This window comes from Prionailurus viverrinus, unplaced genomic scaffold (genome assembly GCF_022837055.1).
Source record: "Prionailurus viverrinus isolate Anna unplaced genomic scaffold, UM_Priviv_1.0 scaffold_45, whole genome shotgun sequence".
Taxonomy (NCBI): Eukaryota; Metazoa; Chordata; class Mammalia; order Carnivora; family Felidae; genus Prionailurus; species Prionailurus viverrinus.
Window position 1 is genome coordinate 12983 of NW_025927610.1, and position 24021 is coordinate 37003.

Here is a 24021-nt window from a genome sequence, read left to right on the forward strand (position 1 = left end):
TTTTGAGAGAGAGAGAGAGAGAGAGAGAGAGAGCGTGAGCAGGGGAGGGGCAGAAAGAGAGGGAGACACAGAATCGGAAGCAGGTTCCAAGCTCTGAACGGTCAGCACAGAGCCAGACGCGGGGCTCGAACTCGTGAACCGTGAGATCATGACCCGAGCTGAAGTCGGATGCTTAACCAACTGAGCCACCTGGGTCTCCCTTTTTTTTTCCTTTTTTAAAAGCTTATTTGTTTATTTTGAGAGAGAGGAAGAGAATCCCAAGCACTGTCAGTGCAGAGCCTGACGTGGGGCTCGAACCACAAACCCGTGAGATCATGACCTGAGCAGAAATCACGAGTAGGACACCCAATCGACCGAGCCACCCGGGCACCCCTAGGCTCTCTCTGTTTCAGTTCCTTCGCCTGCAGGTGGGAATAATGACAGGAGCTACACGTGGGTCCCGGGTGAAAAGAGGGTTGATGTGCACGAGCCGAGTCAACCCAGGGGTTGTCCCTGCTGCCCAGGGGACAAGCGGATGCCAGCAAGCGTGGGCCAGAGCGTGGCTGCTGGCTCCGGCACCCTCACCCCCACGGAGGGAGCTGGGTGTATCTTCCTCGCTGTAGGAACTGAGGTTCCCCGGGGCTCAGAGGGGCCGACCCCAAAGCAGAGGCCGCCTTCCGCTGCCCGCCGCAGAGAGAGGGGTGCCTGCAGGGCTCCCCCAGGGCTGACCCCTCTTGGGTGGCTCCTTGTCTCAGCACCGGGCAAGGATGGCCCCCGGCCCTGGCCTCCAGAGCCCAAACCTCCCGTGGGTTAAGGTGGTGCCAGCGGAAAGATTCTGTCTGTCGCACGAAGGGTAGACGGTGTGTGCTCTTGATGGCAGAGGGGGGCCAGAGCAAGGGAGGAGACCCTCACCCAGGGCCCTCGCCTCCCCTGGCTTCATTGCCTTAGTCGTGTTAGACAGCAGGTGCCGTGCCCAGTGCTGGGACATAAGGCGAGACACAGTCCCCTCCCCCGAAGGGCTCATCGTCCAATGTTCGAAAGAGACCCCGTGAGCCGTGCTGGAGGGGAGAGTGCGGGGTCTGGGAGGGTGTGGGGGGCACTGAACCAGAGGAGGGGTCTGGGAGACACCCAAGGTGTCAGGAGTGGGGGCGGGAAGAAGGTCCTAGCATGAGGAACAGCCCATGCAGAGGCCCGGTGGGGCTGGCGCTCAGAACGAAGGGGGTGGGTGTGAGTGGAGAGACCCATCCAGGAGGGGTCCGAACGCCGTGCTGGGGGGTGAGCTCCCCACCCTCCGAGGTGTGCGGGCAGAGCTCAGCTAGCTGGGGCTTGATGAGGATGTTGGCTTAAGGATTTCACCCTGGATGGGCTGGATGAAGCAGACTTTGAGGTCCCTTCCAGCTGTCACGCTCTGGCTCCTCGAAATCCCCTCCGGGAGCAGCGAGGCTATAAAATATAAATCAATAGGTTAAAAATACGCTTGTCTCCTGCTTGTCCAGGCCCTGTCCCTCTGCCCGCCTCCCCGGGTCTTCAGAGGATTCCCGCTCGTCTCCGGCAGCCCCAGCGCCTGGCAGGGGAAGGTGGCTTTGTTCCTGAGCGAGAGGCGGGGCCGTCGGGCCCCGCCGCCGAGGCCTCCAGTCTGCGTTTGATCATTGCTGCCTCCAGAATGTGCGCCGTCCCGGCCCGGCTGGCACCCCCTCCTCCTATCTTCCCTGCTTTCATCGCCGGGCAGGGGAAGCTCAGCCAGACGGTGTCTGGGGCAGCCACGTCCCTAACACAGAGGAGGCCGAGCGGGGCGGGAAGGAACCAAACCCGGAGCCGGCCAGTGTGGTGACCCCAGATTAACTGGGCTAACGGCTCTGCTGGGAGCCGGTGGGGGGGGGGGGTGTGTCCCCAGGGTCCCCCCCTCCGGTTCCCATGGCAACCGGGAGCAGCTAATAGAGACTGGCAGTGAGCGAAATGAAAGGTGATGTGTGGGAAAATGCACTGGCCAGCGAAGTCGCTGGGGACAAGGCGCTTTTCCCGCCAGGCAGGCCAATCCTCACTTCCTTTCTGTGGTGGTCCATCCGTCCGTGCGTCTGGAGGAACTTTCGGGTGCTTCTGAGCACGTTTATTTTTGTTATTACCTAACAGTTCCCTTTCCTGCACGGGGGTGAGGGGACCCGGTCTCGTCGGGGGGGGGCCCACGCGTGTGATGATAGTTGAGGGGCCGCGAAGCAGCGTGTGCCCCGTCGATGATGTGCGGGCCGCCTGCCGCCTCGGCCGCCCTCGTGCGCCTTCCCCAGCCCTCCGCTGGTTCCGGCATCCTCCAGCGCTGGCAGGAGAGGGGCAGAGGCCCCTGCCTGCCCGTGTGTTGGGGCGGCCCCAGCAGGTGTTCTCGAAGGCCCTGGTGGGGACGAGGCCCCATCTCCCGAAGCCTTGTCAAACGCGTCCTCTGCCTGGCACTCTGGGACACTAGCTCGGCTGACCCTCTGACCATGGTTTGAGATTGTCTGGGGCCGAGTTTGAAGTTTTCCCGCTGAGGGGCGCCTGGGTGGCTCCGTCGGCTAGGCATCTGACTTCGGCTCAGGTCACGATCTCCTGGCTCGTGGGTTCGGGCCCCGCGTCAGGCTCTGTGCCTGCTTTGGATTCTGTGTCTCCCTCTCTCTCTCTGCCCCTCCTCTGCTCACGCCCCATCTCTCTCTCTCCGTCTCAAAAATCAACAAACATTAAAACAATTTTTAAGAATTTTTCCTGCTGCGTGCCAGCTACCTGGTGGCCCTGACAGGATGGGGATGGTCCCAAAGTCACTCTGAGGACGGAGGGAGGTTGGGAGGTTTCAGGGCGGACACCGGCCTTGTGTGCAGGCTGGCTGGGGCCTCCCGGGGAAGCCGACAGAAAGACCCGGGCCCCTGATGTGTACTGGGTCAGGGAACGTCCCCACATCCCTCTTTCAGAGCCTCGAAACTGGCTGATTTCTGCCTTTGTCTCTCTGTTGCCACCACAGGTGATCTTGATCCTGACGAAGTATTACCACGCCGACATGGGGAAGGTCCTGGAAAGTTCTCTGTGGCGGTAAGTCAAGCCGAGGGCGGGCCTCTCTCCCTGTGCACCTGCACTACTCCCGAGACTGAGGGCTGGGATCCAGACGCCCAGCTGGAGCAGCCCTGTGAGTTGGCGGCCTCGCAACTTTTCTTTGGCTGCAAAATGCACGTAGGACACGGTGGAAAGCGACGGCGGGTTTCGGCAGTGGGCACAAACAGCACCGGAGAAAAGACGGCCCTTTAGAAAGCTCCTTCGCTCTCTTTTCTTTCTGTTTTTCCTCTCCCCCTCCCCCTCCCCCTGCCTTTTTTTTCCTCCCCGAGGAAGAGGGTCTGCATTTTGAATTCAGGTCGGTGCACACATTCCCTCCGCTCACGCCCTGAACTTCAGACGAGAGGCTTCTGGAGTCCACCAAGTATGCCGATTATCCTCATTGTTCAGACGTTTTTCTTTCTTCCTGGCTCAGCCGAAGAGCTCGGTAAATAAATAACCCACTGGCGACGGGGGATATCTCTTTCTATGTGAGATGTGAATTCAGTCCGAGAACATTAAGCAGCCCCTTTGATGTTTTAAATGAGGTGGGAGAGAAGGAGGTTTTGGAGAAATCATTTCGGTTACTATCATCTTCAATATTGACGCCTGCTCACCCAGGGAGGGGGAAGGGAGGCTCCCGGGCGGCTGGGGCTGTCGTCTCAAAAGCTGTCCTCGGGCCACGATTGTGTTCCCTCCACGCGCTGCTCGCCACTCCCACGTTCCCTGGGTGTGCTGGACCGTTTTGTTTTTCAAGGTGTGTTTCTCAAGCACCAATTAATTCATTTTTTTCTATTTGAAATCCATAAGAAAAACACCTCTGCCCGCTCATCAGGACTCCTGTATGTGTGCAGCCCCCCTGAGTTGATTTATTTCTGGCTCTTGGCTTTGCTTCTGGGGCAGAGGCTCGATGATTCATTCTGTTGGTTCTTGCTGGGGGATTTCCGTGATGCTCCGGGAGGGTGTTGAAATAGTACCTCCAGCTGGGTCCTTTCCTTCTTGTATAAGGAATGGGGGCGTCTTGGGGCAGCCGGGTCGGTCACCGGCGGTGCTGATGGGACCAAGCCTGGGGAGCAAGCAAACAACTCGTATTGCCCTGCGTTTTTCTTACCCCTCCAGCCAGAGAGCCTTTTCTAGCCGGCTCCTCCCGGCCGTGGATTCGCGGGTTTGCCCTGCAGACCCCCCCCCCCCCCCCCGCCCAGCCCGCCCCCCAGTCCTTCTGTCGGCCTCAGGGACAGGGGTCAGCATCCTACAAAGAGGACAGCTGTTTTCCTGCCACGCCCCCCCCTCGTCATTTCGTCTTGTGCCTTGAAGCAGCTCACCCCCGAGGAGAGGTCCGGGGCTTGCTTTCAAAAGTCCCGCTCAGTGTGGCGGGGAGGCAGCTCGGCATTTGGGATGAGAGTGGACCATGGCGTGAGCGCTCAAGCTCCCGCCACCTCTCACTGCGGCCCTCTGAGGGTTTCAGGGCGAGGCCCTGGGACGGGCTGGCCCATGGAGGGCGTTGTCTCCTGCTAGGTGGATGGTCCAAGGAGGTCCCCCCGGGGCTGCAGAGTGAACAGGGGCACTTGGCTCTTCTCTTGGCCTTGAATTCTGGGCAGCATCCCAGAGTAGCCGCCTCGCTGGCCCCAAATGCTGCATACCAGCCGCGTCCTGACGGGCGGGCGGGCTCTCCCTGCACCGGCCGCACTCGCTGACCATCCGGAATGCCCGGTTTCCCTCGCTCCCTCCAGCGTCTCCGTGGGCTGCGCTCGGAAACGGGAGGTCATAAATGTTGCTGGAACAGTCCTTCCCGGTGCCATCTGTGCCCACAGGACAGAGCTGTGGGGTATACGTAGGGCTTGCTGCCCACCCTTATGGGGGACGCGGTGGGGACGGGTGGATTTGGGCCACCCCGTGGCACGGGGGCCAGGAATTTTTGCTGAAGGGCTCCAGACTCCCGATTCTTCAGACGTGGCTACAGCAGCCGAGAGGGAGGCCAACCACCCACCTCAGGGCTGCTCCAGCGGGGGGCTCTGTCCACTCTGTCTCCGCCTGGGAGAGCATGAGGGCCCGGCGAGGTGACACGAAAGGTCCCCAGAACGGTACACGGCCTCAACTTAGTTTTTCTCCGAAGCAGATCAACAGACCAATTCTCCATGTTCTTTCTCATCACTGTCTCTGTGCAGGCATTTCCTCTCCTTTATTAGGCGTTAGTCATGTCAGGAAGGATCACCCCAGCCCCACCCGTTACTTCCGGCGTGGAGCCATTACATCCTCTGTGTATCTTTCTCTCGCGGACGTATTTATATAGTCAGACGTGGAAGAAAGTTCTGCGTTCTCCTTTCTTCACGCATCTGTTTCCAGTTTCTCGAGGTTGGGCCACGTCCGCATCAGCGCTTCCTGTGGCCGCGGACTAGCCCTTGGTGGGTTCGTTCTGACACGGGGCCACGCTGCTGCCGTAAAAAAAATGTAGGCGTGTGGTTGTCCTTCGCCTTCTGTTCTCTGGGCAGAAGCCCGGGGGGTAACGACCGAGCCGGAGAGTGAGCGGATGGCCGGCCGGCCCACTGCAGGTCCCCGAGCGGGCGGCACTCTGGCCCGCGCCGTCCAGGCCCCAGCGGCCGCTGCCTTTTGAGTCCCTTTGGTTCCGGGGGAGCATGAACAGCGTCTGTGTTCGACTGCCAATCACGTTTTCCTCCTGCGAGCATTTTCAGCCCATGTCTCCTCTATCTTGGCACCTGCGTGAGTGTCTTATAAGTGGAAAGGTTGCCACTGGTCTTGCGTGGGGATGCCACCCCGCCTCCGTCTGCTGGCCAAGGCCCACGTGGATGGGGGCTGACAGAGCCCGTGCCTGGATCACGCGGATTAGAGACTCACTCGGTGGACGCGCCCTGAGCCTCCCCAGGGTTCTCCTGTGCGGTCCCCGTGAATCCATTTTTAAGGACAGGTATGGTATTTACATTCTGGAAATGGCTCTCTGAAATGTAAGCCGAGTGCATTTTTAATTGTCCTGCATTTCAGGGGCCCCCTGTCATCCCGTCCGGTCTTCAGGGTGGGGCCATGCCCTCCACTCTGGGGAAGGGGCACCGGGAGGGAGCAAGGCTGCCCCCCCACCCTCCAGAGAGCCTCCAGTTGGCTTCAGAGCTGATCCTGTGCAGGCACCTCCCATCTTGGGTTCCCAGGGCTGATGGCAACAGGAGGAACACACTCACCCAGACCAGCCTGCCTGACGCTTGCCCGATGTCCAGTCTGTGCGAATGTCCTGGGGCTGCTGGAACGAAGGACAAAAAGTAGGGACTTTAAAGCAACAGGAATTTGCTCTCTCATGGCCCTGGGGGCTAGAGTCTGAGATCAAGGTGTGGGTGGGGCCGGGCTCCCCCAGGATCCTTCACGCCTCTTCCAGCTCCTGGGGTGGGGGTGGGGGGACATGCCAGTCCCTGCTCCCAGCTTTGGCTTCAGACGGCCTCTTCTATGTGTGTCTGCCCTGTGTGTGTGCCTTATGAGGACACTTATTGTTGGATTCAGGGTCCACTCAGGTGATCCGGGGTGATCTCATCTCTAGAGCTCTGACTTAATGACATCCACAACCACCCCTTTTCCAAATAAGGCCGTGCACAGACTCTGGAGGTAGGTCGTGGACTCATCTGCTTGGCTGTGTCATTCAGCTCACTGCACGGTCCTCACCCCTGGGCTGCACTGCCCGGATCTGACTTCCTAAATGGCTCTTGCCCCTGTCGCCCCCTCTCCATCCTCACCTGTGTTCCCTTGCGGCCTCTTCATCCTTGGTGGGGTCCTGTAGCCCCTTCCCAGCTCCTCCCCCACTGCCCCTCACCGCCCCTCCAAGCCCCACCCCTGCAAGGCCCCCGGGATTTGAGATGCACACACGCCCACAGTCTTGCCCTGCTCCCTTGTCCCCAGGTGGCTTCCCAAGACTGATACCTGTGCATCCCGCCCTCCTTGTCCAGGTGTAGGGGTGGGGGATCCAGTGGGCAGAGCCAGAGGTTGTAGGGGCAAGTATAGAAGAGCGTGGGCACGCACAGACCCTCTGAGAGTTGATGTGCAACTTGTATCTATTCCACGGTGGGGCCATAGCGGTTGCGAGGTAAAGATAAAGAGCGTTTGGAATTAATATGGACGTGATCTGTAAATGCTCCTGTGCCCCCACACCCTGCCTGCAGGAGGATGTCGCCTGGTTCTTCCCCTGGTTCAGGGCTGTCCCTCCAGGTTCCCAGGGGCAACCCTTCGGGGGTTCCCAGGACACTGCATAATCCATTGGAAAATTGAGACCACTCCCAGGCAAAGGGACGAACGGGCACCCCTGATACAGATTGGAGGCAAAGTCCCCGGCTGGTGCTTCCCCGGGCCCCCGCGGCCTGGAGCTGGGACCCTCAACTGTCTGCTTGATCGGCCCCATTCCCCGCAGGAAGCCTTTGAGACACTGTTCTCCTAGGTGCCCCTCCGCCCACGACTGTATTTCTGTTGAAGTTCAATGTGACCTGCGCCTTGTACATAACAACGTAAGATCCTTCGCACCCTTCGAGAACCAGTTTTTGCCCCTTGAGGGCAATTTTGTCCCTGGTTGAAAATCCACATCCTGAAGAAGAGCCTCAGCGGGGAGGGGGTCTTGTTAAAATTCAGATTCTGAGTCCTGGGTCGGGGGTGGGGCCCGGGGCTCCGCATTGTTAACAAGCCCCTAGCGATGCTCGAATTGCTGGCCCACTGAGCACACTTGGAGTAGCAGGGCCCTGGCTCATTCCGGGGTCACCTGGGGGCCTCAGCATCGCCCGATGTCTGTGCCCGACCTGGGCCCGCATTTGGCCTGGTCTGGGCTACGGCAGGCACGGCTCCGGTGTCCAGCCTGGGCTGGGTCTTGGGAGGCCCATTTGGTGTCACCACCGCTGAATCCCAAACGGCCGGTGAGGCTCAGCTGCCTCACAAACGCCGTCAGGAAGGTAACTGCAAGCCATCGAGGTTTGAGCCACATGCAGATAGTAGAAAATGGGTCCTCGGTGGGAGGAGGTATGTAACGGTCACTTGGAAATCTCTTCAAAACTACTGCCGCTCGGGCCATGCCTTGGAAGATGCAGACTCAGTGTGGAGACCCCCCAGGAGCCCCCCCAGGTGAGAGCAGACCCAGGAGGGGTCTTTCTGGCATTGCCTTTCTGGCTGCAACGGTCACTCGGGTCTCCTGGTCTGCATTTCTAACAGGTGGCCACATGCTGCCATCGGGGCTGGTCCAGAGACCACACGTGGAGGAGCCAGGGGTTCGGCTGCTTAGGAGTGAGGCTTAGCTTCCTGCTGGGGCTTCCCCAGGGACCTGGATAAAAGCCACGGCGCCGGGTCCTACCCCACTCCCCAGCCCAGCCCCTCTTGCCGCTCAGCGTCCAGCCAGCCTGCTGCCTGAGCCTCCACCATGCCCAGCTTGGTCCCTGTAAGGGGGCTGTGCCTGTTGGGGCCGCCTGCCTGGAATGCGCTCGGCATTGACCCTCAGGTACTGGCCCCTGTGGACACTTAGTCTCAGTATGAACCTCTTTTCTTCAAAGAGGCCACCCCACCTCTCAGTGTAAGTAGCCCCCAGGCATTCTTTATTGGATCTCTCCTTGACTGTGGGAGTTCTTGGGTACGGTTTATCCCCCTTCGCCCCACCCAGAACATGTACTTATTGGGGATGGAGACCAGTCAGGTCCACCTTGGTGAGCACTGGATGCCCAGAACCCATCACAGATCTGCCACAGGCTGGACATTGGATGGATGGATGGATGGATGGATGGACAAATGATGGACAGATGGATGGATGGACACATGATGGGTGGAGGGATGGATAGATGGACACATGATGGATGGATGGATGGACAATGATGGATGGATGGATGGACACATGATGGACGGATGGATGGACACATGGATGGATGGATGGGTGGACACATGATGGCTGGCTGGATGGACACATGATGGGTGGATGGATGGATAATGGACACATGATGGACGGATGGATGGACACATGGATGGATGGATGGGTGGACACATGATGGATGGACGGGTGGATGGATGGATGGCGACATGGTTCTTAGGAGATGCTCACGTGACCTAGAGAACCCTTTACACCTATGAGGCCGTCCTAGGGGATGGGGTGGGTGCCAGGAACACAGAGTTGGCTCTGATGCTGTCAAGTGGAGCACGAGGGGACTGGGGGCATCCCCACGCTGGGGAGAAAGTGGACCTCGGCCCACCTTTCCCCACCCCACCTCTCTCTGCTGGGACTCCCTGCATCCTCACACTGAGCATGGCAGCCTCAGTCCCGTAGCCCACTTGGCGTTGTGCCTGTGCCATCACTGAGCCGGTGTGAGAGCCACACCAGCCCTACCTTTCCCCTGGCACATATGACCTTGGGCAGGACCTTCCACAGGGGAAACCTCGGGAATACTGGGGGTGGGCGTGGGTCTCAGGTCTTCTCCCAGAGTGCCTTGCTGGCATCCCCTCCCTTTTGTGGGGTGATTCTCTTCCTCCTATCTTGAATTGAATCATGAAATCTTTAATGTATACATGAATTGTAGAATGTACTGGGTACCGTGTGTCAGAGACAGTCTAATCTAGTGCTCACCAAATAATCCAAGCGTTTCCTCCCTTCCCCAGCCTCCCTTGTAGTTATTTTGGGGTCATCTGATTAAGTTTGGGGGCCAGTGGCTGGGGAGCCACTGAAATTTAGGGCTTTAGCTGTTATCATAACAGAGCCTAGGCTAGCCCAAGACCAATTCCCTGGCTGTAATAGATGTTAATTTTTTCCTGTCTGGGATTTCTCCTCTTCAAGAAATGTCCTGTTACAGGGGCACCTGGGTGGTTACGTCAGTTAAGTGTCTAACTTCGGCTCAGGTCATGATCTCACAGTTTGTGAGTTCGAGCCCCATGTCGGGCTCTGTGCTGATGGCTCAGAGCCTGGAGACTGCTTCCAACTCTGTGTCTCCCTCTCTCTCTCTGCCCCTTCCCTGCTCACGCTCTCTCTCCCTCTCTCTCAAAAATGAGTCAACATTTAAAAAATTTTTTAAAAAATGGGAAGAAGTGGTGTCATTTCACCTTTTGTAATTTGATTTGTGCTCCCACCTCGGTTTTGGTGATTTCTGCACGTGGCACGTATCATCTGGTTGACTTATGTGTCCCCTGTCATGGGAGCACGAGGAGTTTTATCCCCCGCATTTTGTGATTCCCACCAGGGCTGCAGCGAGCACCCACCCGTGAGTCTCCAGCTTCCTTCTTCTCTCCCTGTTGCCAGCCTGTCTGTGGAGTGACGCCCGCGTCTCTGAGTTGTCAGACTTCGTATGTCTGTACTCGAGCAGATGTGAGAGTGTAGCCCCCTCTTGTTTTATTTCGCAGTTCTGCGATTCCTCGTGAGGTCGAACGTACTGTCCTTTGTTGGTTGACTATTCACGTTTCCTCCCCTGGGATTTACCTGCCCGTGTCTTCTATCTCGTTCTTTTGGGTTGCTCGACTTTTTCTTAAACCCTGCCTCTCCACTGCCAATAGCCCAGGTCCTCTCGAGGACCCTCGATTTTAAGATGCGCGTCCTCTGAGTGCGTCTTCGGCTCCCGCCTTGTGCTGTTCGTTCTTTCCCAACAGCTTCTAAGAGTGTTTCCTCTTAATAATGTTTCTCTTTGCCATGTTATTTTGTGTGCAAGTCTTAAAAGGGTACTTCTGTGGGATGGTGTATTAGTCAGCTATGGTGACAATCATGCTAAGGAATGAGTCACCCCAAACTCGGTGATGTGTACCGTGCACTTAGGCTCACACCCCTGGGTTGACTGGTCTGGCTTCCTTGGACGGGGCGTGGCCGGGGAGCCCTACTTCAGGCGGCAAGCTGGAGAGCGTGGCCTGGGCCACCTGCATTTGTTCTGGAACCCACGCTGAGGGGGCAGAGGCCATCGGGCCGGGTTCTTCCCAGGCACCACCCTGCGGCTCAAGAACCAAGCCAACCCCACAAGCACACTTAAAGCTTCCGCGTCCGTCACGTTTGCTCGAGTTCCGTGGACCAAAGCAACTCGCGGGGCCCAGCCCGACACCAACAGGGGACGGGAGAGGAGCGAAGTCAGGGTTTGCTGATTGACAGTTGGAAGTGTCACCCAGGTCGTACGTGTTTCCAGAAAATACATGTTTTGTGGTCATAGAAGTCTGGTGAACATTCCGAGGTTGAAAATCACCCGCGTTTCTTTGCAGTAGGACTTTGGGAGTCCCTGCCACGCCAACTCACATCACACATCTCCCGGAAAAGCTTGCGTGGCATTTCTCTATCTCCTCTGAGCCCGTAATCTTTCGTTTTGATTTTATGTAAATGTTGTCTCATTTTAAATTGAAATTGAGTTAGTTTTCATTTTATTTTCCTTCTATGTTTTAATATTTACATATTCTCTTATTTTTGTTCTGCTGAGCATTTCTCGGGATGGGTTTTCCTTGGAACAAACCTTGGGAAACTCTGCTTTATAGAGTTTGTATTCTGGTAGAGCTGATGTTTGAGATTTTCAGATCACTTCTGTTTACCCATCCTGTTACTGTGTTATTTACACCATTCTATTTAAAATCAGATTTGACTCCGTGGCCCTCTGGTCTCCCTCTCCATTTTTAACGCACAGACTTTTCATGTTCTGTGTTGTGAATGAAGGGCCTCGGGAGTTTGAGCAGTGAACCCCAGCCACCCAAGGACCTCTTGACATGCACTGGTACAAAGCATCATCAAGGTCCTTCCCTGCAGAGGTGGATAATGGCCAGGCCTGGGGACGTCCACGTGGCTCCACCGTCCCAGGGTCGGGTGGACAGAGACTGTGTGCAGTGCGCTTCCTGAGCTGACGGCGGCCCCCTGGGGCCCTGAGTGTCAGGGCCAACAAAGACCAGCTGCGCTGATAGGTCCTTCTAGGCGGGTGGTGCCGAGGGCTTATAGCCACGGTCTGCAGTGGGAAAATTATAAAGAGAGGAAGTGCTTTGCCCCTTGGCGGCCTGGAAAGAGTGGGGATTTTAGAGAGACCGTCTTAGACATCGATGGGCTTTACCTGTAGGCTAATCGCGGGCCAGAGCTCTGGGTGGTCTGTGTCCCTGCAGAGATCATGCTCTGAGTCCGGGGGCCGAGACGTCCCTGCCTCGCATCCTCTCCTGTGTAATCCGAGCAGAAGATTGTGGCCGTGCCGACGTCCCAGGCTGTTCTGATGAGGACAGCAGCTAACCCCTGTGGACGCTTGGCACTTAGTGGGTGCCAGGCCTGCTTCCTTCCTCCCCGGGGGACTTTCCGTCCCTCCCTGGCTGGCCTCTCTCCGTGTGTGCTCCAGCATCACCGTGGAGGTCTGAGTTTGATTTAATCAAGACTCAGAGCAGATAGGGATCAAGACAGGCACTGACTTGATTTGAATCAACAGTTTGATGAGGTCAGCTCTTAGGCCTTGAGGTGCCTGTAAAATACTCTGGAATAAGAGCTGGGTGGCTGAAAGGTCAAGCACTTTTGAGGCAACCCCTCAGTGTCCCCAGCCCCCAAGCCTCTTCTCCCTCCCTCTGCCCTCACTCAGGTCCTGGCTCCCCTGTCCCACACACCCTGAGGACACCTCCCAGCTGGTGGTGACTGTCTTCTCTGCCTGTGGCACATCCCTCCTCCATCCCTGGCCTGCCTTAGGCTCTTCCCTTGCTTTCTCCCTCTCTCCCCACCATCTGTCACTCACCCATCCATCCCCTTCTTTTTGTCTATCCTCCATCCATTAATTTATCCATCCCCTGCATATCCACTCCCTCCCCCCAAACTCCCAACACCTATCCATCCATCCATCCATCCATCCATCCATCCATCCATCTTTCCATCCCCCCATGTATCTATCTCTTGTCTACCCACCAACCCCCCAACACCCACCCATCCATCCCTCCTTCCATCTACCCATCTATCCATCCATCCATCCACCCATCCATCCATCCATCTATCCATCTATCCATCCATCCACCCATCTGTCTATCCGTCCATCCATCCACCCTTCCATCCATCACCCATCCATCCACCATCCATCCATCCATCCACCCATCCATCCATCCATCTATCCATCTATCCATCCACCCACCCATCTGTCTATCCATCCATCCACCATCCATCCATCCATCCATCCACCCATCCACCCATCCATACATCCATCTATCCATCCACCCATCTGTCTATCCGTCCATCCATCCACCCTTCCATCCATCACCTCCATCCACCATCCATCCATCCATCCATCCATCCATCCATCCACCCTGTACCCCCCATGTATCCATCCCCTGTCTACTAATCCCCTGTCCTCACATCCAACCATCCAGGCTCTGGGTTTGAGTAAGGCATGGTCAATGACCCCCAAGTCTCACAGTGGAGTGAAGGGACCAGACAGGCAAACACCTGGGGTCATGGTGTGTAATCTGCACTGTGATGAAGCTGAGAACCGGGGAAGCGTGAGACACCCGCACTCAGTTGAGCGGAGGGAGTTGGTGGTCAAGGAGGACTTTCTGGAGAAGGATCCCGTCCTCGGGCACCACCATGGTGTCCCTTTTCTCCCAGGACGGCTCTCCCTGCAAAGTGCCTCCCGTGTTGGCGAGGCCACTGAGTTCTCACTTATGGTCCTCCTCCCCATCCCCCTGAGTGCTGTCACTCCTGCACAACGCCTACCAGCAGTCCCTCTGCAACCAGAGGCTGCGTTGGGGAAACACAGAGGTGGCTTTGGCAGGCGACAGGAACATTCTGGTCTTTTCCAGACTAGTCTGGCTTCCTGGGTGGGGCCTGCCCTGGCCTCAGGGCATCCCTGGCCTCCCATCCCGGCTCACCCACACAGCTCTTGTTCCCCTGCTTTCCTCCCTCCCTTCCTCTCCTGTATCCCACTCCTCTGACTCCATTCCTGCCGGCCGGAGAGGCCAGGGAAAAAGCAGATGTGAGCAGAAAGTACCCAGGTCCCCAGCTTCTTTGGGAAGGCCCTGCAGCGACTGCCCCCGGCGGAGGATTTGTTCTGAGTGGGGCTCTCCCAGCAGAGGTGACGGAGGGCCGGGCCGCGTAAGCCACCCTGCACGTTAGTATAAGCCCACAGCGCGGCTTCCGGTCCCTGTGACCCTCTCAGGTGTGATTTTGAGAAATGGGGGACAGGTGCTCAGTGGGGAAGGACAGCCTGTGAATTTTGGGTCCTGATCTGATTCTTGGGTCTGCATGTAGCCAAGGGCCGTCTCTTTGGCCCTCAGGACACTTGCAGATTCTCCCTTTAGAGCCCCCTCTGCCCCCATTGCCGCCCCCCCCCGGCCTCCCTGGGGGCAGCCCCCCTCAAGGCCTCCGCCCTACTTCCCCGGCCCTGTCCCTCTGTGCTCAGGTGTCCCATCCCAGCTAGGCCAGGTGCCTCTGCTGGGCTCTCCCAGACCCTCTCCCGCGGCCTGCTGCCCGCCTCTTCTTGGGATCAGGGCTCCTGTGTCCCCTTTGCCGGGCAGAAACTCTGGCACAGACACAGGCCCCGGGGGGGTCACTGAGCAAGATCACCGCCCACGGAGCTCTGCTCGTGGGTTCCGTGGCAGCCGCTTCACGTTCCCTCAAACAGGAGGCCGTGTGATGGCACCGTCTTGATGAAGATGTTGCTAAATTCCTCCCCAGAAAATTCTCGCTAAAAAAAAAAAAAATCTTATTTAAAGAAAATTATAATACGTGATTATCATAGAAACTTTGGAAGTTCTAAGGTAGGTGAGGCATAAAATTCATTCCGTGTCCACCCACCTTATGAGATCATGGCTGTTAACGTCCGAGATGAGGGTTCTCACTAGTCTTGTCAAGACGCAAATACATACGTGTTCTATAAATTTGAGATCCCACTTTAATATTGTGTATTAAACATTTTCCTATGCTCCTGCATATTTTCAAAACGGCTGTTCTTAGTAGCAGCATGACAAACTCTCAGCTGAAGGAGGTACTATTTATTTAACCAAAGCCTCGTTTTCAGACCTCTGTGTTGTTTCCAGTTGCCCCAAAGGGAAAGATGTAGAGCAGGCTGCCGTGAGAGGCCTTGTCTGTGTGTTGTTCCCGCATCCCTGGTGACGTTCGTGGGATCAGTTCTTAAGGTCAGGCCTCCTTTCTCGCATATAGGACTACAGGGGGTCGGGACCTCGACGCCCGTTTGAGCGTGTGCAGGTTTGTCTCTGAGGCCGTCCTACTGGGACAGGGGAGAGACCAAAGTACCGTGTAGGCAAGAGGAAATGACAGAAACATCAGGAGGGCCGCCTGCTGTCCCGCTGCGAATGCCTGGTGGGCGGAGGCCTCTGACCTTGACCACCCCCAGCCCCGACACTTCCCAGGTGCTTCTCGAGGCCCTGCATCAGTGCCAGGCACTGTTCTAGGCCTCAAACACTCAGAGTGAATGGGACACAGACATCTGCTGTCCGGGACCTCACCGACCATGGCGTGTGAAAGCGCTGTGAGGCGTGGCTGAGCCTCAGGGGATGTGGGCTTGTGGGACGTGCTGAGGCCTTGGGAACGGGTTCTGAAGGATGAATAGGAGTTCACCACGCTGCAAAGGGTAGGTGAAGGGGGTGGGAAGGAAGGTAGTAGGGGTGGAAGGGAACGATGTAGAGGCTGGGAAATGCCCAGGGCGGGGGAGAGCCCCCCAGTAAGTGGCTGAGGCTGGTGCATAGCATACATCCATTGTCTTTCGCTGCTGCAACAACGCATCATAAACATAGTGGCTTTAAACAACACAGAGTTATTGCCATAGAGTTCTGGAGGGCGGAAGTCCGATGTGGGTCCCACTGGCTAAAATCAAGCATTCGCTTCCTGAGACTCTAGGGGAGAATGTTTCTCCTGGGCTTTTGCAGCTTCTAGAGGCCACCGGCATGCCTCGGCTCGCGGCCCCTCCTCTGTCCTCACTGCCGGCAGCATGGCCTCTCTCTGGCCCGTCTTTTGTCTTGCCGTCTCTTTCCCCGACCGTAGCCTGGACGGGGGTCCTACGTTTTAAGGAGCCACGTAATTAGATGGGGTTCGCTGGGGGAATCCGAGACGATGTCCCCGTCCCAAAGTTCTCGATTAGTCACATCAGCACAGTCGGTTTTGCCCGTAGTGTTTGCTCAAGCTCTGGGCTCTGGGATGCGGGCATGTCTGGGGGGTCAATTATTCTACTGCCCACACAGGGCACCAGGGGTGGTGGCCGTCAGATTGTCTCGGCGTCTCTGCTCAGTTGAAAGCCTGACTGGGGCATCCTGGTGAACATAAGCTAGTAAGACACATTTGCCCATAATTAAATTCTGGAAACGTTTCTCGAGCATCCTCTATGTACCAGCACTTTGCCAGGTCTTAGGGTTGGCCACGAACGAGACACCAGCCTTGTTAGGGAGGAAACGACCGACGGGGGAACCGACATCTGCTGAGGAAGCCACAGGAGAGGGCAGCTGGGCATTTCAGAGGAGGTGATATCTGAGCTGGGCTTTGAAGGCTGAATAGGAGTTTTCTAGGCAGACAGGCAGGAAGGGCATTCTAGACAGGGGAAACATTACCTGCAGAAACACAGAGGCATGAACCAGCCTGGTGGGGGTGTTCAGAGGACTGTGGGAGACTAGGTTGGTGAGCCCAGTGAGGTTGAACCAAGGAGCCCTGTGTGCCGAACAAGAGGCTCCGATTCTGTCCTCTAGGCAGTGGGGAGCTATGCATGGGGTTGTGGATTAGATCGAGCACACGGCTGCAGAATTGGCGGGGACGGTGGGAAGGCAATCACGTGGTTTGGGGAGGCCAGCTGGCAGAGTGGAAAATGCAGAAGGAGAAGTTGTATGTGACAAGACCTTGGCACCCCAAAGCCTCATCCCTCCTTGCCCTCCAGGACCCCGTTGAGGGCAGAGTCCCAGCGCCTGGGAGGGACGGAGTCTCAGACGGCCACAGAGCGATCCATTCTCGGATCCTATGCTCCTTCCCCCTCCCCCCTGCCCTTTGCATTAAAATCACGCTCTGTCCTGGAGATTTATTGCATTTTAATAAAACTCCCTGAGTGGGAAACATATGAGAAAACTATCTTTGTTTTCTATTATGCAATAAACCTCGCTCGAATGTGCTTTGAAGGATGGAGTCATAAACCCGTTGACGGGGCGAACGGCATCCAGGGAATGTGCTGGGGGCCGCGTGGCATCCAGGGGGTTCTCCGCTTCTGCCGTTTATTAGCCGGTGCCAGGGACCCTCAGTCCATTTCTCTGAGCCCTGTTTTCCTCTCCCACAAGGAAGGAGCTGCGGGATAGAGCACAATTCTCTTCCTAAAGTTTGCTGAGCTCCAAAGACATAGTTGTTTCCATTTTGCCATGCATGTTACTTTGTTGGGAGGTAGGCGCTAATGTTTGTTATATTTGGGAGAATTATGGGCACCCTAGTTCTGGATGTCCCAGCTCTGCCATTCATGAACAACCCTAGGCCAGTCACTCGCCATGTCTGAACCTGTCTGCCCATCTGTAAAATGGGTCTGTCTCCTCCCAGAGCTGTGCTGAGGAGGGTGGCCGTCACTGGAGCGGGGCGGAGGGGGGGGGGGGAGGAGCGCCTTGCTGCAGTCCTAGAGGATTCAGAGAGGGAAGGACGTCTTCTGGTTCGATGGGGAGTGAGCCGGAGGGCGGCCCCTGAGCCAGACTGGGGTGACAGGGGATCAGCAGAGGTGCCCCAGGGCAGGTGGGAGAGGATGAAGGGAGCAGCCTCTGAAGGGCTCTGGTGCTCAGCACATCTTCAGCCGATACCGCAGGAACGTGCAGGGATAAGCATGTGGATGGTGGAAAGGACCCTGGAAGAAGCTGGTGTCACATAATCGGACATGAGTTGGTGCCATCGGCCGGAACACTTGCCACTCTGAAACATTGTCACTCCTCCTTGCTGTCCCCTCCCTCCTGTCCCCTGCCTCCTTCCCTCTCTTCAATCAAGTTTTTCTGAGAGCTTAGCACATCCTGGATATGCCTCTAGGCTCTGGGGACTCAGTGGAATGAGAGAGATACAACCTCTGCTCTCACGGGGCTCCTGTCCTGGCGGGGAGGCAGACCAGGGCCAGGTGATGCCATAAGGTGACACAGGAGCTGTCCCCAAGAAGGAAGTGTCTGAGAGTGCTCAGGGAGGGAGCAAAGCTGAGTGAGGGGTTAGCCCGGCCTTCCTGGAGGAAGTGGCATATGCATCATGGTTGAGTGTTCAGGGTGAACCCACGTTGATGAACAGGGGGAGTGTTTCAGACAGAGTGGTGATCCATGCCAAGCCCCGAAAAGGGGAGAGAGTGGGGAGAATTTGAGAAGCGGGACTGGGGGGACACTGAGTGCAGGGTAGGGCGTGGAGGGAGGCAGGGAGGTGGAGGCCCGTAGGCCATTATCTCCATTCTATCAGGAACCTTCTAACACGGAGGTCATGTCTCAAAGAAGTCTAGCTTAGAAATTTGGGGAGCTGGAAACCACACCCTCTACAGGATGAACCAATGAAGGAGCAGGGGTGGTGTATATCAGTTAGCTTTCACTGCGTAACAAACATCCCCAACATCAGTGGCTTCAAACGACACCCATTCGTTTAGTTTATGATGCTGTGGCTCAATGATACGGGCTGGACTCAGATGGGCTCCTCTGTTCTTGGCTGGACTCACTCGTGTGTCTGTAGTTAGCGGCTGGTTCTAGGTGACCTGCTTCTGGGGCTTGGCTGGCTGTCCTGGAGGCCGCTTGTCCATCATCCTGCAGCAGGCTAGCCCTAGCTTGCACGCATGGAAGCAGGACAGAGATTTGAGAAAGAGTGGACATACACAGGCCTGGGAATCGCAGAACATCACTTCTGCACATTCTGTGGCCCAAAGGAAGTCACAAGACCAGCCTCCATGCAGGGGTGAGGGAAATCACTCTGCCTCTTGACGGGGGGACCTTTGCAAAGAGGCGTGGCTACAGGGAGGGGGCCACCGTGGCCATTTTTGGCAACAGGGATCTCAGTCTGGAGCAGAGGAGGTTGAGGGAGGGCTTGAAGCCTGTTTCCAGACTGCCAGGCGCCGCCCTAGGGCTCAGGAAGGAGGCGACACGGCAGGGTCCGGACCTAGGATCTATCCGGGACTCCACAGGGAGGGTCTTCCCACGGTGGGGTCCCTCGTGGGGACTCCGTGGCCACAGACACCGAGGTAGCTGCAAAGACCATGTGGGCCTTGCTGGGGAGGCGGAGCGAGGGCCCGGGCGCTAGACTGGACGGTGTGGCTTTTGAAGACGCAGCGGTGGCTGTTGGGAGGGGGCGGCTTCGGGGGGACTCAGGGGCCGTGTGGCCCTCGGCCTCTCCTCAGGCCCTGTCAGTAGCAGCCGCCAGCCCGAGCCCATGTGGCGTGAGCGATGGCACCGAGCCACCCGCCATCCGCCGCAGGAGGAGCCGGCAGCCGCCCGGGGCCTGGGCTGGTGGTCACCTTCGCTCCTGTTAGGTTCCGCTCTTGTCCTCACGCACGGAGCCCCGGGTCGCGTTCCCGGTTCTCTTGCGCGGCTTGTGGACCCTGCGTCCTTCCCCTGCCTCCATGGTAGGTATTTGAATTGACAGTTCTGCCTGGGACCCCGTGCAGGCTGCTGGCTGAGGGTGCATGGTGGCGGGGCGGCGGGGGGGGGGGCAGGGCTCTGCTGTGTCAGAGGGAGCGGCCCCTGTCGCCACCCCGCCCTGTGGCGCCACATCACGCACGTCCCCAAAGGCCCCCCCAGCTCCCTCGTCGCTTCTTGTCTTCTCCTAAAGACAGCGTGACCGGTGGCTGAGAGCACAGGCTTTTCAGAGCCATGAGGAGCCCTCCCTGGCTCCGTCTTATTAGCTGTGTGGCCCCGGGAAAGTCACTCCCCCTCTCTGAGCTCAGGTTATTAACCTCGGCATCTGCCAGGTGGGGATAACGGTGTTGCCTGGGTGGGAGGAAGTATACAACCGGCACCTTGCTTACCGGAAGCGTCAGGGAATGTGACCGCGTCACCGTCACCACCCTTCTCAGGCAGTGCAGCTGCCCTCGGGGACGGCACTGGGGGCTGGGGTCACATTTGGTCTGAGGCCCTTTGTGCAGCAAATGTGGTCTCTAAGCCACAAGCCAGCGACTTTCTCCACCGGGCACCGGGGACAGCTGAGTGACTGTGCCACAGGCCTGGCCCTGGAGGGGCCGGGGGCTCTGTCGCCATCTCCTGTCCCCACCCGGGTGACGGTCGGTGCTGCCGTTGCCCCTACCTGGATGCCACGCCAGACTCCGATTCGTCAGGGGTCAGCTCAGCACCGCGTCCTCAGAGCCACCATCCTGACGACCCCGTGTCGTGCAACCCCGCCCGTGAGATGTAATTTTCCCCACGCTACTTTCTCTGCGTCGTGTTTTTCCTAACCTCTCGCGATGTCCATGCATTGTTTGTAATGCTATTATTTTAATCAAGTTTTCCTTCCCAAGCCTCGGTACCGTTTCTTCATTTGGGGTGTGTCTGTGCACCCCGCTGGGCACGGGCCGGAAGGACCATGTCCTTGTCTGGGGCCTCGTTCTGGCCCCAAGGCCTAGAACGGTGCCTGGCACACAGGAGGTCTACCCGTGGAGCTGGGGGCAGAGGCTGGACATTCTGTCTGGCTGGTCTGTGAGCTGCTCCGGGGCTGGGCGGGGGAGAGGGGGGACAGGTCCGTTTCCTGCCTGTGACCAGTGCCCAGTCTTCAGGCAGGGTCATGGCTAGGGAGACCCAAGCTGCCTTCTCAGGGGTGCGAGGCTTTCTTTAGTGTCTTAGATTCTGGGGCTTTAGGGACGGTGGTGTGCTGGTAAATGAGTAACAGTCAGCACCTCAAGAGAATCTCCCTAATGTGTAGTTCTTACCAATGTCCGTGGTGTAAATTCTCCCACTGTGGCCAGCTTCAAGCTAGAGAGGAGTTTGGAGGACGTGTGCTTCACGGGCTCTAGCTAGCCGGTAGGAGCCGGCGTGAGCTGGTGTGAACCTGCATGAGCCAGTGGGAGCCCATGTGAACTAGTATGAGCCAGTGAGAGCAGGTCTGACCTCGTGTGAGCTGGCGTGAACGAGTGTGAGCTTGTGTGAGCTGGTGACAGCCCACCGTGGTTCAGGAAGATTCCCAGGCCCTCCAGGCTTCTGGAACTGGGGTCTGGGACCAGCTGGCTGAGAGGATGCTCTCAGCCAAGCAGAGCGGTCTGGAGGTCGCCAGCTTTTCCCGGCGTGAAGACGCGCCACGCGCTGGGCACGGGTGGCCGCTGGTCCCCTGCCCCTCACTTTCCTCCTGGCCATTTGTGAGGAGGAGATGCTGGGGCCTGAGGTGTCAGAGAGCCCTCTATTCCTCTTCCAAGCACTAGACGAAGGTCACAGCCCCCTTCGCAAACCTTCTGAAGCAGGAGCACGGGGCAGAAGCCTGGAGAGCCCGGGAGATACAGGCCCGAGCACTGGGGACGTCTGATGTGCCTGCTCTCCTGGCCGCACTGTCTCTGCCCAGTGTGGACGCTGAGCTTTGCCTCTTGGCTGCGAACTCCGGGTCGACGCAGCCCTCCGAGTCAGGTGGGTCCTGGGAGGCTCGGAAAGATGCTGAGGCTTGTCCAGAGTGGCCCGGCATGTTGGTAGCACCCCCTCGTGGTGGCAGGAATTTGTCCCTGCAGGGCTGGCTTTTCCCAGGGGTGCTCAGCAGGAGCAGGACGAGGGACCACTGCTTTGCGGTCACTATGAGGCGGGGGGCCACAGGAGGGGCTTTGAGCCTACAGGTCCTGGCAGGTCTGCTCGGCACCCCGTCACACAGCAGGCCTCCACTTGCCCCGGGAAGGTCACCCAGCCGGGCCGGAGGGTGTGGGAGCCAGCCCTCAAGTCGGGGTAGGGGGACCTCAGACCCCCCAGTGGCCGCTCTAACCACCTCATGCTGGGCCAGGCTCTCCGTTCTGGGAGCCGCCAGGGGCGCCGGACCCCTCCTGGGTGCGGGGTCAGCGGGAGGGTGGAACAGACCCTGGTGGGCTCAGCTCGGGGAACCTGGGGGCCGCGTGGGCAGGTGGAGGTGGAGGCCTCCTCGGGCCGGATTCCGGAGGCTGTGAGCGACCGTCTCCCGCTCCCTGCACATTCCCGGGTGTGGGATTCTTCCACACTGAAGTTGCTCACAGCCGCACGGTGACGTGAGAGCCTCGTGTTTCCAGTTCAGTGGATGCCCCCAAGCCCTGTCCCTTGCCGGCCGTGGAGTCCCACAGGACAGGCCCCAGTGGCCATTTGCTGCCACAAAACGTGCAGGGAAGCCCCCTGCCGGAGGCACTGGTGACGTTTAAACGAGAAGCCGGCCCAGCGCACCCTCCGCTTTCTGCTGGTGGTCTAGTCACCGATCCCTCCCAGGGACTAAGATGGGGACTGTCCCACTGCATTGGGAGCTGAATGCAGAGGGAGTCCAGTGCCCCCCGGGCTTGGGGAGGAGACAGGAGGCCTGCAGAGATCACGTGCTGGGAACCTGCTGTCAGGCCTAACCTCCGGGTGTGCTTTGCTTGGCCAGAGGGGACTTGAGGGTGGTGTTCCTGAGCTGCCAGCATCGACGAATTTTGGGATCTCCCAGCGGCAACCTGGGGTTCTGAGCCTGGGAGAAAGGAGGGGGCGGGGAGGCAGAGGGCTGTGATGTCCCAGGGCCACCGTGCTGGCCAGTGGGAGGGCCCAGGTTCCATCGTTGTGCACGACCCCCGGGCCCTGGGTTGTTGGCACTGGGCCCCCATCTAGCCCAGCCTCTCCTGGTTACGGAGGGAAACAGGTGCACGGGAGAGGCGGTCCAGTGCTGCAGTCGAGCCTGGGGCCCCCGCCTCCAGAGGCAGGCCCCTGGCTCTTCCCCCGTGGGACTCGGGAGCTACCCATCACGCACCTTGCTACCCATCACGGGTCCTTCCGGAAGCATCACACGTCGGATTCTCCCATGGCTGCTGCGTTCGGCTGCCACCCGACGGGACAGTCAGGGAGCTGGAGTTGTGTGCCAGGGCCTGTGTTTGTCTTGGGAAGAAATCCCTGTGCCGGGGGCCTGCTCCACCCGAGACAACTTTCCCACAATCAGCGAGCACATACTTGGATCCTGGGGCTGGCTGGTGGCCCCGAGCCAGGCGGAGAAGCCCGGGTGGCTGCACTGGCCCGCCCAGCCAGGGGTGTGCGTCCAGCTCTGGAAGCAGCCTTCCCAGCACACAGCGCTCAGCTGAGGGCGGCTCTTGGGGGCCCGTCATTAAGCACCACGGTGTCAAAGGCTATAGATGCCACTTTTGGAGGGAAAACTCAGAGCTGCTTCAGACAGAGGGGGGGAAGATGCCCTCTCTCCCTTTCTTTCTTCCCCACCACCCCCCGTGCCCGTGCCTATCAGACTCTCCCAGTGAACCTTCTAATGTAGGTTGGACGAAGCAGGCGGGTGCTTATGGGGGATCGGCCAGTAGGCTCTTTTTAGCCACTCTGGTGAACTCGGGCTCTCAAGGGCTCCTTCTGGGTGGTGGGCCTTGGGCCAAGTTTCCAGGGTTCTCTGAGCTACAGGAAGCTGCAGGTGGTCAGCAGAGGGAGGGGGCTGGTGTTCTCCAATCGATAGGATAACACAGGTATTCTGCACTTGAATGTGCCTAGCACAGGGGCAAGCTCTGACATGGTTACTTCGCTTGATCTTTGGACAGATCCCACAGGAGGAGGGACCTTTATTATCCCCGTTATATGCAAGGGGAACCGAGACTCAGAGTTATTAAGTAACTTACCCAGGATCACACAGCTGTGGGTGGCAAAGCCTGATTCAAGTGGACCTGTGTGCAAAACCTATGCTTTCGGATCTCCTACATGGTTCCCAAGACTCTGTTCCAGAAAGGTCCCATCGTGTGGAGTCCGGCTTGGCCCCTGTTAGTAACAGTGAGGGTCTTGATGGATCTGGGGTGTTTCAGAGCAATGGGGTGATGAGGGCTGCCTTCCGGGGGGGCATGGAAGCTGGGCCGTGCAGACAAGGAGGCCGCAGTGGTGGCAGCAGGTGGGAAGGGGCCGTTTCTGGGCCTGATTTGATGGATTCAATGGTTAGCTGACCCTGGCTGCCTCCAGGACAGCTCCTCTGTGCTAGAGCCTGGGTTTGGGGACTTC

At 58.1% G+C, this 24021-nt stretch overlaps 1 protein-coding gene across 1 annotated transcript in view; it reads left to right on the top strand.

Moving 5' to 3' along the window:
- Window positions 1–2968: 2968 nt before the first annotated feature.
- The window catches only part of SORCS2 (sortilin related VPS10 domain containing receptor 2), a 271676-nt gene continuing 250623 nt past the window's right edge, over window positions 2969–24021 (top strand). The window contains exon 1 of the mRNA XM_047847261.1: window positions 2969–3030. Within this exon, the coding sequence (XP_047703217.1) occupies window positions 2999–3030 (32 nt within the window). The 5' untranslated portion in view covers window positions 2969–2998. The remainder of the gene's footprint in view (window positions 3031–24021) is intronic.